This window comes from Trachypithecus francoisi, unplaced genomic scaffold (genome assembly GCF_009764315.1).
Source record: "Trachypithecus francoisi isolate TF-2019V2 unplaced genomic scaffold, Tfra_2.0 Lachesis_group21, whole genome shotgun sequence".
In the NCBI taxonomy this organism is placed as follows: Eukaryota; Metazoa; Chordata; class Mammalia; order Primates; family Cercopithecidae; genus Trachypithecus; species Trachypithecus francoisi.
Genome location: NW_022681467.1, coordinates 32,693,486 through 32,710,975, shown reverse-complemented (window position 1 = coordinate 32,710,975; position 17,490 = coordinate 32,693,486). Strand labels below are relative to the sequence as shown.

At 42.1% G+C, this 17,490-nt stretch overlaps 1 protein-coding gene across 8 annotated transcripts in view; it reads left to right on the top strand.

The window, feature by feature from the left end:
- RBL1 (RB transcriptional corepressor like 1) overlaps window positions 1-17,490 on the top strand; it is a 97,900-nt gene that overhangs the window by 3,475 nt on the left and 76,935 nt on the right. For 3 of the 8 annotated variants that reach the window (XM_033186352.1, XM_033186354.1, XM_033186350.1), the window contains exons 2-3: window positions 4,864-4,997; window positions 11,426-11,473. In XM_033186352.1, the coding sequence (XP_033042243.1) occupies window positions 4,864-4,997; window positions 11,426-11,473 (182 nt within the window). Of the gene's footprint in view, window positions 1-2,340; window positions 2,504-4,863; window positions 4,998-11,425; window positions 11,474-17,490 lie in introns of those variants that run through there. The other 5 variants (XM_033186351.1, XM_033186357.1, XM_033186358.1 and 2 more) reach the window with 3 other exon arrangements.

The window sequence follows — 17,490 nt, the reverse complement described above, 5'->3', positions numbered from 1 at the left end:
ATGAGCCACCGTGCCCAGCCCAATGCTTGCTTTAGAAAGCACAAATATATGAACTGAAATTTTGTGTTTATTCTATCCAGTGTTTTATTTTCCCCTTTTTTTAAAATCAATTTTCATTAAAGGCATTTGGAGTAGTCATTTTCATATATCTCAGATGCTTCCTAAGAAGTCTTTCTCCAATCCCTACCTCTCTCTAGTCTACCTGACAAACTCCTGCTTACATTTTTAGTGACTTACAAATTTTGTCTCCTTTTGTGAGGCCTTCCCTAAACTCTAGTCAAAATCAGTTATTCACTGCACTATATTCTCCTACAATGCTTTTTCAATTCTTCTTATAGCTTCTATATCTCACCAATTATAAATAATAGTATCTGTTCCTCTTCTTAGCTCCAGATGTGAAGTTCTGTGAGATCAGAAGCCTTTTTTTGCATTTCTAAGGCCTGGTAAGTAGGCCTTAGAAATGCAAAAAAAAAAAAAAAAAAGGTTTCTGATATCATAGAATTCATAGAATTTTTATGAAACAGGATTTTATCAAATATAATTATATTCTATTTTATTCTCATGGAATAAAATAGTTGACTTTTTTAAGGAAAGAAAATCAGGCCAGGCACAGTGGCTTACGCCTATAATCCCAGCACTTTGGGAGGCTGAGGCAGGAGGATCACTTGAGCCCAGGAGTTTAAGACCAGCCTGGACAACATAGTGAGACCCTATTGCTACAAAAAATAAAATAGACTGGGCATGGTGGCTCACACCTGTTATCCCAACATTTTGGGAGGCTGAGCCAGGTAGATAACTTGAGCCCAGGGGTTTGAGACCAGCTTGGGCTCCCATCTCTACAAAAATTAGCTGGGTGTGGTGGCATGTGCCTTTAGTCCCAGCTACTCCAGAGGCTAAGGTGGGGGGATTGTTTGAGCCTGGGAGGTTGAGGCCGCAGTGGCCCTGATTCCTGGGAAGTCGAGGCTGCAGTGGCCCTGATAGCACCACTACACTCCAGCCTGGGGCAACAGAGTGAGACCGTTTTAAAAAGTAAAATAAAAATCAGTGTATTCTTTAATGCCTAAAAAAAAAAATCGAAACAATAATTTTAGGACTTATATTTTCACCATCTTGCTAGAATTTTCATTTAGTAGCCTGTATCCAAAGGCTCTATAGTACTTAGATGCTATTCCCAAACAACTCTTTTTCTTTTTTGAGAGAAAAAAGTGTCTTAAGCACTTCTCCCATCTCAGCCTCCATAGTAGCTGGGACTATAGGCGCATACCACCACGTCCTGCTAATTTTTTGTATTTTGTAGAGATGGGGTTTTGCCATGTTACCCAAGCTAGTCTTGAACCCCTGAACTCAAGCAGTCCACCCACATCAGCTTCCCAAAGTGCTAGGACTACATGCGTAGGCCACCATGACCAGACCCTATTCCCAAGCAATTCAGGAATCAAAGCTTATAAAAATATTCATCCTTAAGCTTACCTGCCTCATTTAGTGCTTTGAGAAAATAAAACTTCTTAGTCCTTCAGGGTAGGAACATTGGGTTTATTGATGGCCACCCATTTCTACCTACCCCTTTCAGATTATTGTAAGAAATCTTTTTCAGTCTTTTTATCCTTCTAGGGTTTGGTCTTAAAGAGAGTCTGTGGAACAGTGTATAAGAACACTATTGTGTTGTGCTATGAGATTTACATCTGTCATTCTTTTTTTTTTTTTTTTTTTGAGATAGGGTCTCGTTCTTTTACCCTTGCTGGAGTCCAGTGGGTCAGTCACAGCTCACTGCAGCCTTAACCTTCTGAGCTCAAATGATCCTCCCATCTCAGTTCCCCAAGTAGCTGTAACTACAGGCATGTGCCACATGCCCAGCTAATTTTTTCCTCTTTTGTACAGATGCGGGTCTCACTATGTTTCCTAGGCTGATCTTGAAATTCTGAGCTCAAGCAATCCTCTGTCTCAGCCTCCCAAAGTGCTGGGATTACGAGCATGAGCCACTGTGCCTGGTCTTTATGTGTAATTTTTTTTTTTTTTTTTTGAGATGGAGTCTCACTCCCGTCACACAGGCTGGAGGTGCAATCTCAGCTCACTGCAACCCTCACCTCCCAGGTTCAAGTGATTCTCCTTCCTCAGCCTCCCAAGAAGCTGGGATTACAGGCATGCGCCACCATGCCTGGCTAATTTTTGTATTTTTTAGTGGAGACGGGGTTTCACCGTGTTGGCCAGGCTGCTCTCGAACTCCTGACCTCAGGTGATCCACCTGCCTCGGCCTCTCAAAGTGCTAGGATTACAGGCGTGAGGCGCCGCACCAGCCTATCCGTAATTCTTAATCCTTAAACTTCACCTATTGTATTTCAGCAATGAAGTCATGAACTGACTGTAGCTTGGAGATGTCTGAAGTTTAATGTAGAAAATTGTTGAATTCCCAAATGTCACCTTTTTGTGGCATTGTAAATTGAGATATCTACAAATATGGAGAGCCATGCTTACTACGGTCATATGCTGCAGAACATTTCAGTTGGTAATGGACCACACATACTTTATTTTTACTATATGTTCTCTGTGTTTAGATACACAAGTAATTACTATTGTGTTACATTTGCCAACAGTATTCAGTATAGTAACATTTTCCACAGGTTTGTAGCCTAGAAACAATAAGCATACCATATAGCCTAGGTTTAGTAGCCTATGCTATGTTTGCACAACAAAATTGCCTAATGTTGCATTTCTCAGAATATATCCCTGTCATTGAGCAATGCATATGACTGTATTTTAAAGATGACATGTTTTGGAGTAAATAATTCCCCAAATTTTTACTTCACAAAAATGACAGTCTCCTTTATGTTGCACAAGATTAGTATTAATTTTTTTTTTCCTTTTTTTTTTTTTTTGAGACGGAGTCTCGCTCTGTCATTCAGGCTGGAGTGCAGTGGCGCGATCTCGGCTCACCACAAGCTCCGCCTCCTAGGGTTCTCCTGCCATTCTCCTGCCTCAGCCTTCTGAGTAGTTGGACTACAGGCGCCCGCCACCATGCCCGGCTCATTTGTTGTATTTTTAGCAGAGACGGGGTTTCACCGTGTTAGCCAGGATGGTCTCGATCTCCTGACCTCGTGATCCGCCCACCTCGGCCTCCTAAAGTGCTGGGATTACAGGCATGAGCCACGGCGCCCAGCCTAGTATTAGTTTTTCATGTGTGACTCCCTTGCTAACTTTTTACTCTGTTCTTGCCTTTCCCTGCCAGACTAGTTAAAGAGAAACATAAAGCAAAAATGGTAGAAAGAAACTTCAGGATCATCAAGTCCCTTTCTTAAAATCAAGGAAGTCATGCTGACAAATTTTAGAAGAACTCTTCTGGTAATTCAGACATGCTTCACTTAATGACAGGGACATGGTCTAAGAAATGCAACATTAGGTGATTTTGTTGTGTGAACTTCACAGAGTATACTTATGCAAACCTAGATAGTATAGTCTACTACACACCTAGGCTGAGTAATGTAGCCTGTTGCTCTTGGGCTGCAAATTTGTTCAGCATGTTTCTATACTGAATACTGTAGGCAACTGTAATGGTAAGTGTGTATGTATCTAAACATAAAAGGGGTACAGTAAATTATAATTTTTTAAATATATAGAACAGTTAGAACATACAGTATTATAATCCTTTTTTTTTTTTTTTGTGATGGAGTGTCCCTGTGTTGCCTAGGCTAGAGTGCAGTGGCACGATCTCTGCTCACTGCAACCTCTGCCTCCCGGGTTCAAGCTATTCTCCTGCCTCAGCCTCCCGAGTAGGTGGGACTACAGGTGCGTGCCATTACACCCAGCTAAATTTTTGCATTTTTAGTAGAGACAGAGTTTTGCCATGTTGGCCAGGCTGGTCTTGACCTCCTGGCCTCAAGTGATTCACCTGCGCCAGCCTCCCAGGCATGAACCACTGCGCCTGGCCAGTATTATAATTTTAAGTGGCCACCATTGTATATGTTGTCCAGTGTTGACCAAAATGTTGTTATGTGGCATATGCCTGTATTAGATTTGGAGTGTAGGTGAAAGTGAAAGAGTTATCTTTTTTTTTTTTTTTTTTTTTTTTTTGTTGAGACGGAGTCTTGCTCTGTCGCCCAGGCTGGAGTGCAGTGGCCGGATCTCAGCTCACTGCAAGCTCCGCCTCCCGGGTTTACGCCATTCTCCTGCCTCAGCCTCCCGAGTAGCTGGGACTACAGGCGCCCGCCACCTCGCCCAGCTAGTTTTTTGTATTTTTAGTAGAGACGGGGTTTCACTGTGTTCGCCAGGATGGTCTCGATCTCCTGACCTCGTGATCCGCCCGTCTCGGCCTCCCAAAGTGCTGGGATTACAGTTTTTTTTTTTTAAAGAGACAGGATCTCGCTCAGTTACCTGTCTTGGAATGTAGTGGCACAAACATAGCTCACTGCAGTCTTCCACTCCTGAGCTTAAGCGATCCTCTTACCTCAGCCACCCAAGTAGCTAGGACTGCAAGCAAGCACCACCATGCCTGGTTAATTTTTTTATTTTCGTTTTTAGAGTCAGAGTCTCACTACGTTGCCCTGGCTAGTCTTGAACTCCTGGCCTCAAGTGATACTTCCACCTCAGACTCCCGAGTTACTGGGATTATAAACGTGAGCCACCAAGTCAGGCTTTTATCTTTAGATTAATATTAATTTATCATGTTATAGTTGTAAAAGCACAGAACTAAGAGTAAGGAGTTTTATACCCATTACTGCAGCTAGCAGCTTTGTGACCTTGGGCAAATATCTTCACTTCTCTGGCCTTTTATCTACATAAGGAAAACTGAGACCAGATAATTCTACATCTCTTGTTTCCAGAATTAAAGCGTTTTAACATATTATATCTGTTTTGTCTTTTGCTTGCCAGGGAGAAGTTACACACTGGTTGGCATGTTCATTATACGTTGCATGCCGCAAAAGCATTATTCCCACGGTTGGAAAGGGTATCATGGAAGGCAACTGTGTTTCACTTACCAGAATACTACGTTCAGCTAAATTAAGGTAAACCTCTTTCATATTTTTAAGTGTTATATAAGCTCTAAATTTTGGAATCAGTTTTCTTTTGTTTTGAAATCATTTGACTTCATTTAATTTTTATTTTAATTTATGTATTTATTTATTTATTTATTTATTTTTGAGACAGAGTCTCACTGTGCCAGCCAGGCTGGAATGCAGTGGTGCAGTCTTGGCTTACTGCAATCTCTGCCTCCTGGGTTCAAATGATTCTCATGCCTCAGCCTCCCAAGTATCTGGGATTACAGACACACACCACTAAGCCCGGCTAATTTTTTGTATTTGTTTTAGTAGAGATGGGGTTTCACCATGTTGCTCAGGCTGTTCTCAAACTCCTGACCTCAAGTGATCTGCCCACCTCAGCCTCCCAAAGTGCTATAGCATTACAGACGTGAGCCACTGTGTGACTTCATTTAATTCTAAGTTTGTTACAACATAGATAATCCTTTCCCAATTTTCATATTCTTTCTCTGCCTTTCACAAATTCTGCTAGAAACCTCTGTGTTAAATCTTTAGCTATACTTTTTAAAATCAATTTTTTAAAATTTGGAAATAATTTTAGGCTTACAGAAAAGTTGCAAAAATAAGAAAAGGATAATACCCATATATCCTTGACTCAGAGTCACCTGTTATTGACATTTTACCCCTTTTGCTTTCTCATTTGATTTTTCTTTCTTCAATATATGGATCTGTCTCTCTTTCTTTTTTTTTGAGACGGAGTTTCGCTCTTGTTGCCCAGGCTAGAGTGCAATGGTGCGATCTTGGCTCACCACAACCTCTGCCTCCCGGGTTCAAGCGATTCTCCTGCCTCAGCCTCCCGAGTAGCTGGGATTACAGGCATGTGCCACCACGCCTGGCTAATTTTGTAATTTTAGTAGAGACGGGGTTTCTCCATGTTGGTCGGGCTGGTCTCGAACTCCCGACCTCAGGTGATCCACCTGCCTCAGCCTCCCTAAGTACTGGGATTATAGGCGTGAGCCAACGCTCCCGCCTAGACCTTCCTCTTTTTTTCCTCAACCATTTCAATCTAAGTAGCATACATTTATAGCCTTTTACCCCAAAATACTTCACTGTGTATTTCTTTAAATAACTACAGTACAGTTACCAACTTCAGCAAAATTAACACTAATAAAATAATTTTATCTAACCAGATATCTCTGTTCTAGTTTTGTTAGTTGATTCAATAATGTTCTTTATAGCATTTTTTTTTTTCTGGAAGTACAATTTCTAATTAAGGATCAAGTATTGCATTTGCTTATCATGTGTATTTATTCTTCTTTAATTAGGAACATTTCCACAGCCTTTCTTTTTCTTTTATGACATTACCATTTTGGAGGAATATAATGCACAATCACTTTGTCCCTTTCTTTAATTAAAAAAATTTTTTTTAGAGACTAGGTCTTGCTCTGCCCAGGCCTCGAGTACAGTGGCACCTTTTTACCTCACTACAGCCTCAAACTCCTCAGCTCAAATGATCCTCCTGCTTCAGCCTCCCAAGTAGCTGAGACTACAATCATGTGCCACCATGCCTGACTGATATTTAAAAATATTTTTATAGAGACAGGGTCTCACTATGTTGCTCAGGCTTGTCTCAAAGTCCTGACTTCAAGTGATCCTCTTGCCTCAGCCTTTTTTTTTTTTTTTTTTTTTCCCGGGACAGAGTCTCACTCTGTTGCCCAGGCTGGAGTGCAGTGGTGCAATCTCAGCTCATCGCAACCTCCGCTTCTTGAGTAGCTGGGACTACAGGCACGTGCCACCACACCCAGCTAATTTTTGTATTTTTGGTAGAGACGAGGTTTCACCATATTGGCCAGGCTGGTCTCAAACTCCTGACCTTATGATCCACCCGCCTCAGCCTCCCAAAGTGCTGGGATTACAGGCATGAACCACTGTGCCCACCCTCATCCCCTCTTTTAATAGATGGTTCCCAATTTTGGATTTGTCTCCTATTAACTTTTGATTAGATGCAGGCTATTCATTCCCCGATGGAAAACTATGTAAGTGATTTTGTATTCTAAGGATATCATGTCTGATGATGGCACATGTTATCTACCTGCATCTCATTGGTGATGTTAATTTTTATCATCTGGTCAAGATGTCCTGTTTCTCTACTGTATATTAATTTTTTTCCCCTTGCAGCTACTCAGTGGGTCTCAGATACATCTTTTACTTACTCTAGTATCAAGCATATAGAATTATTTGGCTGGATAGGAAACGAAACATTTAGTGATCCAGTTTGGATTCATGCTAATATTCTTTGTTTCTGGGACAAAACTATTTGTGGTCATTGTCTATTTGCTATTCCTGGGTTTCCAGAATAGAAGAGGAGCAAAGTTTAAAGCCCTATCCAGGAATGGCAAATAGATTTTAGTTCATGCTAAATTTAAATTTTTTTTTTTTTTTTTTGAGATGGAGTTTCACTCTTATTGCCCAGGCTGAAGTGCAATGGCCTGATCTCAGCTCACCGTAGCCTCTGACTCCCAGGTTCAAGTGATTCTCCTGCCTCAGCTTCCCCAGTAGCTGGGATTACGGGTGTCTGCCACCACGCCTGGCTAATTTTTTGTATTTTTAATAGAGACAGGGTTTCACCATGTTGGCCGGCCTGGTTTTGAACTCCTGACCTCAGGTGATCCACCTGCCTCAGCCTCCCAAAATGCTGGGACTACAGATGTGAGTCACCATGTCCAGTCTAAAAAAAATGTTTTTAAACAATTTTGGTTGTAAAAATAAAATAAGATGATAAAAATTAAATGAAGATCAATGGGGTTAATTTTTTAATTGAGCAAGACATTATCATTGTTAGTATAAAACAATCTGATCTTTTTCTGTCAATGTTTCTCATCATTGTTCATATAATTTCAAAAATCTTTGTAATAATAAATTCTGGGGGAAACTGAACAAAAAAGAATTACAACAAAAACTGTAGAGCAGTACATTGTAGGAGAATCACTTGAACCTTGGAGGTGGAGGTTGCAGTGAGCTGAGATAGCGCCACTGCACTCCAGCCTGGGCGACAGAGCAAGACTCCATATCAAATAAAAAGACAAGGCTGGGTGCGGTGGCTCACGCCTATGATCCCAGCACTTTGGGAAACCAAGCCAGGTGGATCACAAGGTCAGGAGATCGAGACCATCCTGGCTAACAAGTGAAACCCCGTCTCTACTAAAAATACAAAAACAAAATTAGCCGGGTGGGCACCTGTAGTCCCACCTACTCAGGAGGCTGAGGCGGGAGAATGGTGTGAACCCAGGAGGTGGAGCTTGCAGTGAGCCAAGATCGCGCCACTGCACTCCAGCCTGGGCGACAGGGCAACACTACGTCTCAAAAAAAAAAATCAAATTTCAAATAATGAAACAAACTCTGGGGATAGATGGTAGTGATGATTGCACAGTGTGAATGTACTTAATGTTACTGAACTATAGACTTAGCAATGGTTGCAATGATAAAGGTTGTTTGTTATGTATGTTTTACCACACACACACACACACACAAATGTATTTTCAAAGTTTTTAAATAATACAGAAGGCTTATAAGTAGAAAGGAGTCTCCTTGGCCATGCACAGTGGCTCACACCTGTAGTCCCAGCAGTTTGGGAGGCTGAGGTGGGCGGATCACCTGAGGTCAGGAGTTCAAGACCAGCCTAGCCAACATGATGAAACACCGTCTTTACTAAAAATACAAAAAAGTTAGCTGGGCATGGTAGTGGGCGCCTGTAATCCCAGCTACTGGGGAGGCTGAGGCAGGAGAATCGCTTGAACCCAGGAAACGGAGGTTGCATTAAGCAGAGATCATGCCATTGTACTCCAGTGTGGGTGACAAGAGTGAAACTCCATCTCAAAGAAAGAAAGAAAGGTGTCTCCTTTTGGCATTCTCCATAATTAACCATTATTAATAATTTCTTCTGGCTGGGCGCAGTAGCTCACGCATACAGTCCCAGCACTTTGGGAGGCTTAGACGGGCGGATCACCTGGGGTCGGGAGTTCAAGATCAGCCTGGCTAACATGGTGAAACCTTGTTTCTATAAAAATACAAAAAATTGGCCGGGCGCGGTGGCTCAAGCCTGTAATCCCAGCACTTTGGGAGGCCGAGGCGGGCGGATCACGAGGTCAGGAGATCGAGACCCTCCTGGCTAACACGGTGAAACCCCGTCTCTACTAAAAATACAAAAAACTAGCCGGGCGTGGTGGCGGGCGCCTGTAGTCCCAGCTACTCGGAGGCTGAGGCGGGAGAATGGCGGGAACCCGGGAGGCGGAGCTTGCAGTGAGCCGAGATCGCGCCACTGCACTCCAGCCTGGGTGACACAGCGAGACTCCGTCTCAAAAAAAAAAAAAAAAAAATACAAAAAATTAGTCAAGCGTGGTGGGGCACACCTGTAATTCCAGCTACTTAGGAGGCTGAGGCAGGAGAATTTCTTGAACCTGGGAGGTGGAGGTTGCAGTGAACGGAGATTGTGCTATTGCACTCCAGCTTGAGCAGCAAGAGCAAAACTCTGTCTCAAAAAAAAAAAAAAAAACTTCTTATGTACAAACATATAAACCTGTTTTTTGGTATTTTTTCTTTTTATTTTCTTTTCTCTTTACTTTTTTGAGACAGAGTCTTGCTCTGTCACTCAGGATGGAGTATAGTGGTGTGATCACAGCTCACTGCAGCCTAGACCTCACAGGCTCAAGCGATCCCTCACTTCAGCCTCCCGAGTAGCTGGGACCACCGGTGTACGTCACCATGCTTGGCAAATTTTATATTTTTTGTAGAGAGAGGGGTCTCACCATGCTGCCCAGGCTGGTATTTTTTCTTTTTAAAACATAAGTGAAATTATACTATATGTGTTGCTCTACAGTTATTTTTTCTTATATTTTGGAAATTCTTCTATATCAGCGTATATAGTTCTACCTCATTAATTTTTTTTAACTATTCTAGGATATTTTAGGATATAAGGATCTTTCATATATTTAGCCATGCATTATGGCCATTTCGATTGTATCCAGTCCTTTGTAGTTACAGACAAATAAACATCATTGTAAAGGTCATATTTCTGATAAATTCTAAAAATATGCATGATTCCTAAAAAAGGGTCAAAAGATATGTCTTTTTTGGTCAGGCTCAGTGGCACACACCTGTAATCCCAGCACTTTGGGAGGCTGAGGCGGGCAGATCTCTTGAACCCAAGAGTTCAAGACCAGCCTGGGCAACAGGGTGATACCCTGTCTCTACAAAAAATACAAAAATTAGCCAGGCGTGGTGGTGCATGCCTGTAATCCCAGCTACTCGGAAGGCTGAGGTGGGAGAATCACTTGAACCCAGGAGGTAGAGGCTGCAGTGAGTTATGATCATGCCACTCTACTCCAGCCAGGCTGGTAAAGCAAGACCCACTCTCAAAAAAAAAAAAAAAAAAAAATCCATTAAAAATAGTTACAAACTTATGAAAAAAAAAAAAAAAACCCCTAAGTCTTTTTAAAATGTAGATTGATATTCTCAAAGTTCCTTTCCCCCAAAATGTTTTTATCTTTTATTTATTTATTTATTTTTGAGATAGAATCTCACTCTGCTGTCCAGGCTGGAGTGCAATGGCACGGTCTCTGCTCACTGCAGCCTTTGCCTCCTGGGTTCAAGTGATTCTCCTGCCTCAGCCTCCCCAGTAGCTGTGACTACAGGCGTGTGCCACCACACCTGGCTAATTTTTGTATTTTTTGTAGAGACGGGGTTTCACTATTTTGGCAAGGCTGATCTGGAACTCCTAACCGCGTGATCCGCCCACCTCGGCCTCCCAGAGTGTCAGATTACAGGCATGAGCCACCGCACCCAGCCTGTTTTTATCTATTTTATTTTTTGTTTGTGTTTTTTGAGACAGGGTCTCACTTTGTCACCCAGGCTGGAGTGCAGTGTCATGATCTCGGCTCACTTGCAACCTCCCCCTTCTGGGCTCAAGCGATCCTCCCACCTCAGCCTCCTGAGTAGCGGGGACTACAGGCACATTTCACCACGCTCAGGTAATTTTTGTATTTTTAGTTGAGACAGGGTTTCACCATGTTGGCCAGGCTGGTCTCAAACTCTTGGCCTCAAGTGATCCACCCACCTCAGCCTCCCAAAGTATTAAGATTACAGGCATGAGCCACCGCACCCAGCCTCCCCCAAAACGTTATTTTTAAGTGTCAAATTTTTAATGCTAAAAGAGCAGTTACCCAGCATCAATGTGTTCATTCAGAGAAATAAACAAAAATTTCAAATGATTTTATTTGTTTTGACTTGTAATAATTTGGGCTGTTTTCAAAATTTCAATTTAAATATAATTTTTAAACTATTATTATTATTATTATTATTATTATATTATTATTATTATTTGAGTCAGGGTCTTACTCTGTTGCCCAGGCTAGAGTACAGTAACATGATCTCAGCTCCTTTCTACCTCTGCCTTCCAGATTCAAGCAATCCTCCCACCTCAGCCTCCCAAGTAGCTGGGACTACAGGTATGTGCCACCATGCCCAGCTAATTTTTTTTTTTTTTTTTTTGAGACGGAGTCTCGCTCTGTTGCCCAGGCTGGAGTGCAGTGGCCGGATCTCAGCTCACTGCAAGCTCCGCCTCCCGGGTTCACGCCATTCTCCTGCCTCAGCCTCCCGAGCAGCTGGGACTACAGGCGCCCACCACCACGCCCGGCTAGTTTTTTGTATTTTTTAGTAGAGACGGGGTTTCGCTGTGTTAGCCAGGATGGTCTCGATCTCCTGACCTCGTGATCCGCCCGTCTCGGCCTCCCAAAGTGCTGGGATTACAGGCTTGAGCCACCGCGCCCGGCCAACCAGCTAATTTTTGTAGCTCTATTTTTTTCTTTAGAGATAGGGTTTCACCATGTTCCCCAAGCTTGTCTTGAAGTCCTGAGCTCAAGTGATCTGCCCGCCTTCGCCTCCCAAAGTGCAGGGATTACAGGTGTGAACCACCACACCTGGTCCCATCTCTAGATTATTTGTACCTAATACAATGCAAATACTACGTAAGTAGTTGTTACACTGTATACTTTAGGGAATAATCACAAGAAATTAAGTTGGTAGATGTTCAATATGGACACAATCATCCTTTTTTTCCAAATAGTTTTGATGTGTAGTTGGTTGAATCCATTTATGTGGAACTCACAGATATGGAGGGTAAACTCGAGAGAGAGAGAGAGTGAGAGTATGTGCATGTGTGTGTGTGGTGTTGGCGGTAGGGTAAAATATATATCACATAAAATTCATAAAATTGACAATTTTTAAGTTCAGTGACATTATATACCTTCACCTTCACATTGTTCAACCATCACCACCACCATCTCCCGAACTTTCTTATCTTCCCAAACTATACACATTAAATGGTAATTCAGCCGTTTAGTTGCTAGTCCAGCCCAGCTCTGCCTCAGTGAACTATGCTGTGCTCTGCTCCACTGAGGTGCAGGGCTGACTGTGTCAGCACCAGCAGGAGGGATGGCTGGCCCCAGCCTGAGGAGGAGGAAAAGAAGGAGGTACGCAGATCCCTGGGGTTTCTGGTTCTGGTATTTTTGTCCTTGGGCCTCTGCGTTGTCCCTTCGTGAAGCAGAAACCTTATAATCCTGGCCCAGCCTCACAGGCTCCTCCCACAGAGAGACACATGCTCTGTGCTGTCGTCTAGTGGGTGCTTGACATTTTGGCAACCGTGAAGGGACCTGAAGCAAGCCTCCATTTGCTGATATTATAGTTGGAGTTTTGGTACCATTCACCCAATCTCACTGAGCCAGCAGGGGTCTCTGGTGAGTCTCCTCTCAGGTTTCAAATCTTCCTAATTTTGGTTTGAGATTCATACTTTATTCAAGCAACCAATTCCACACTTGATGGAGCTGGAATTAAAGTTCTGCTTTTAAGGACACAATCATAGACACTGGTTATTTTACCTAGGCTTTGATTAGAATGGCATATTTTCAGATATAACCAGACTGCTTTAAAACATTGAGGTTGTTTTTGTTTTTTTAGAGACAGGCTTTTACTCTGTTGCTCAGACTGGAGTGCAATGACATGATCATAGCTCACTACAGCCTCAAACTCTGGGGGTCAAGTTGTCCTCTTGACTCAGTGACCTAAGTAGCTGGGGCTATAGGTGCACTCCACCATGCCTGGCTAATTGTTTGTTTTGTTTTGTTTTTTGTTTCTTCTTAGAGACTGGGTCTGGCTTTGTTGCCCAGGTTGGTCTTGAACTTCTGGCTTCAGGAGATCCTCCTGCCTTTGCCTCCTAAAGCACTAAAGCACTGGGATTACAGGTGTGAGCCACTGCACCAGCCAAGATTTACTTTATAGAGCTGATAAAAAAGATTGGGAAGATTGACTCGCCATTGCAGAACAATCATGTATTTGGGTCATATTTAGGTCAATATCTCACACCATTAGAAAGGTTCATTCCTAAGAAGTTGAGTCCCATGGAGGGGGAATATTACAAAGGACCAAAGCTGAATTTTAAACAAGAGAGAAGTGGTCCTAGAACCTGTTTCAGACTACATGACTGTCCCTTTGATCAAAGCAATTCCTTGAGCAATCATTATTGTTCAAAGATTCCCTAACAAGGTCCCTGACCTTACAGTAAGTAAAAAATGTCACTTTCTGACAAGCCCAGGAACCTCAAGATATTTTGGGGACTTCAGGAGCCGTCTTCTTAGCCTCAAGGCTTTTAAAAGTCTAATCCAGAATTCCTTATGAATGTTCCAACAAAACCAACTTTAAAGAGCCTAGGTGGCCACTCACTATTCTTATTGCCCCCTATGCAAATAATCAGGCCAAATATATTACTAAAACTTATTTTGCAAGTAAATTGCGAGCCAGTCATGGTGGCTCACACCTATAATCCCAGCACTTTGGGAGGCCTAGGCAGGTGGATCACTTGAGGTCAGGAGTTCGAGGCTAGCCTGGCCAACATGGTAAAACCCTGTCTCTACTAAAATTACAAAATTTGCCGGGTGCAATGGTGGGCGCCTGTAATCCAAACTACTTGGAAGGCTTAGAAATGAGAATTGTCTGAACCCAGGAGGTGGAGGTTGCAGTGAGCCGAGATCGCACCACTGCACTCCAGCCTAGGCCACAAAGTGAGACTCCATCTCAAAAAAAAAAAAAAAAAGGCCGGGCGCGGTGGCTCAAGCCTGTAATCCCAGGACTTTGGGAGGCCGAGACGGGCGGATCACGAGGTCAGGAGATCGAGACCATCCTGGCTAACATGGTGAAACCCCGTCTCTACTAAAAACTACAAAAAAAAAAAAAAAAAGCTAGCCGGACGTCGTGGCGGCGCCTGTAGTCCCAGCTATAGTCCCAGCTACCCGGGAGGCTGAGCCAGGAGAATGGCGTGAACCCGGGAGGCGGAGCTTGCAGTGAGCTGAGATCCGGCCACAGCACTCCAGCCTGGGTGACAGAGCGAGACTCCGTCTCAAAAAAAAAAAAAAAAAAAAAAAAAACCAGTAAAATTTGGTCGGGCACGGGCAGCATTTTGGGAGGCCAAGATGGGCAGATCACTTGAGGCCAGGAGTTTGAGACCAGTCTGGCCAACATAGCAAAGTCCCGTCTTTACTAAAAATACAAAAAATAGCTGAGCATGTTGGTGCTTGCCTGTAATCCTAGCTACTTGGGAGGCCAAGGCATGAGAATTGCTTGAACCCAGTGGACAGAGGTGGCAGTGAGCCGAGATTGCCACCGCACTCCAGCCTAGGCAACAGAGCGAGTCTCTGTCTCAAAAAATAAAATTAAATAAATAAATAAAATAAATATTTTTTTTAAAAAGTAAATTGGTCCCACTAAGATTAATCTTTGGTAAAAATGGGGAATTGAAGAGAAAAAAAAAGTACATTCTATCAAAATTATAGCATACCTGTTATTAAATTCCAGCCTTGACCATTTTTTTAGTTTATTATTTGCATACAATTTGGACCAAGTCCTGAATTCTTTCCTGTCTGCAAGTTTTCAAATTGACGTTTCCAAATTTTTCTCCCACTTTTCTGACTTGAAATCACTAAAATTAAAACAGCGTTTTCCTGAAGCCTGGCAAACTGAAACTGGACAATTTTATATAAACTTCAGAAAAGTCACCACAGTAGCTTACATATAAAAACTTCTGTGGGCTGGGCATGGTGGCTCATGCCTGTAATCTCAACACTTTGGGAAGCCGAGGTGGGAGGATCGCTTGTGAGGGAGCCCAGGAGTTCAGGACCAGCCTGGGCAACATAGTAAGAGTCTACTTTTTAGGCTCTACAAAAAGATTTTACGAAGAATGTTAGTGAAGTGTGGTGATATGCGCCTGTAGTCCTGGCTATCTTGGGAGGCTGAGGTAGGAGACTCCCTTGAGCCCAGGAGTTCCAGGCTATAGTGAGCTATGATCATGCCACTGCACTCCAGCCTAGGTGACAGAGAAAGATCCTTCTCAAAAAAAAAAAAAAAGCTTTAAGCCCAGCATCTAAAAATCTCAACTGGCTGCCCCCTGGACTCAAAAACTAAGTAGCTTTATCCCAGATAAATCAGATAACATCACTAAGTTAATGGCCGATATAAAGACCCAAATAAAAGATTGGCTAAATAGCTGGTTTAGATCTTGGGAAACTTGATAACAAAAAAATGTTATTTATTCTAAAAATTATAGTCATTTGTTATTTTTTGTCTATAGTGCTGTTATGGCATTTGGGGGTTTTTTGGTTTTCTTTTTTTTTTTTGCCTGAGACAGGGTCTTACTCTGTGGCATCAGCTGGAGTGCAGTGGTGCCATCTCAGCTCACTGCAGCCTCTACCTCCCGGGCTCAATTAATCATCCCACCTCACCCTCCCAAGTAGCTGGGACTTACAGGTACACACCATCATGTCAGGCTAATTTTTGTAGTTTTTGTTTTGTAGAGATGGGATTTGCCATGTTGCCCAGGCTGGTCTTAAACTCCTGAGCTCCAAGGGTCTTCCTACTTCAGCCTCCTAAAGTGCTAGGAACCCATGACAATTACATCTTGAGTGTGAAATGTTAAATATACCTCCCTCCCCTCTGCCCCCCCCCAAAAAAAGACCACCTTGACTAATCAGATCATTGTAACTATACATTAAGCCTTACATAGGAAAATATTAGTGTTAAATTTCAAATAAAACCAAAAGAAAAACTCCCCATTTCACCCTTACCCCAGCCTCAGCAACCACCATTCTACTTTCTCTTCCTCTATGAATTTGATTACTCTGAGCATCTCATAGACGTGTCATCATACAATATTTGTTCTTTTGTGAAATGCTTATTTCACTTAGCATAATGTCCTCAAGAAAATGGCTGATTCCAATGCTGAGCAGACTTGTTTTCTCTGATGCATCTGGAACAGCTTCTTATGCCAGAAAGTAAGGAATGCTCAACAAAATGGTGGAGTTGTGTCAAAGGAACTTAGAAGCTAGACTGAAAAGACTCCTATTAGTAGACTCCCATTATTAGAAAGGAATGCTGCTTACATTAGAATGCCAGCTAATAAATGTAGAAAAGAATGGTAGAATTAGAAAATAATCACCATTTTGCAACCTCATAGTAATAATTTATTCAGTCAAAGATCATCAATGGATATTAAAACTAGTGAATAAAAGTTTGATGAAGAACAGAATATTTACATAATTGCAAAGTATCTCCTGTGAATCACTAATTATAAAGGAAAAAATAGAAACTTTGGAAAACATGGCATGTACCACCTAAATCAAGTACAAAGTTATCAGTAATGGGACTAATGGATATCATCCTCTGACGAGGATATGACATCACTTAGGTAGTACTCTTGTCAAAAATACATAGCCTAAATGTAATAATGAGGGAAGCATGAGACAAACCCAAATTAGGGACATACTACAAATAACTGACCAATTGTCTTCTAAAATGTTCGTGTTACAAAGAAGTCTGAGGAACTGATTCCAGGCTGAAAGAAACAGAAAGGAAATGATACCTAAATGCAATACATGCTACTAGATTAGGATGCTTAAAATTGCTACAAAAGAACATTTGGATAATTGGTAAATTTTAAATTTAAGTTGAAATATGGACTAATATTTTATTAATGTAAAATTTTCTGATTTTGATAATTGTACTTTGGTTGTGTAAGAGAATATCTTTTTTTTTCAGAAAATAGAAACTGAAGTATTTTTGCGTAAAGGGCATGAAAGCTAAATGTGATTCTCAGATGGTTCAGAAAAAATTATATGTATGTTGCAATAACTAGGATTATCCAGAGAAACAGAGTCAACAAGCTATATATAGAGAGAAATTTATTTTAAGGAATTGGCTCACACGATGGTGGAGACTTGGAGAGTTGAAAGTCTGATGGGGTAGGCCCCATGTTGGAGACTGCACTTTGAGTCTCCATCTTGAGGGAAGAGCTGCAGTTTGAGTCTTGAGGCAGTCTTGTGGCAGAATTTCTTCTTACTCAGGGGAGGTCAGTCTTTTTTCTATTAAGACCTTCAGCTGATTGGATGAGTTCCACCTACATTTTGAAGAGTAATCTGCTTTA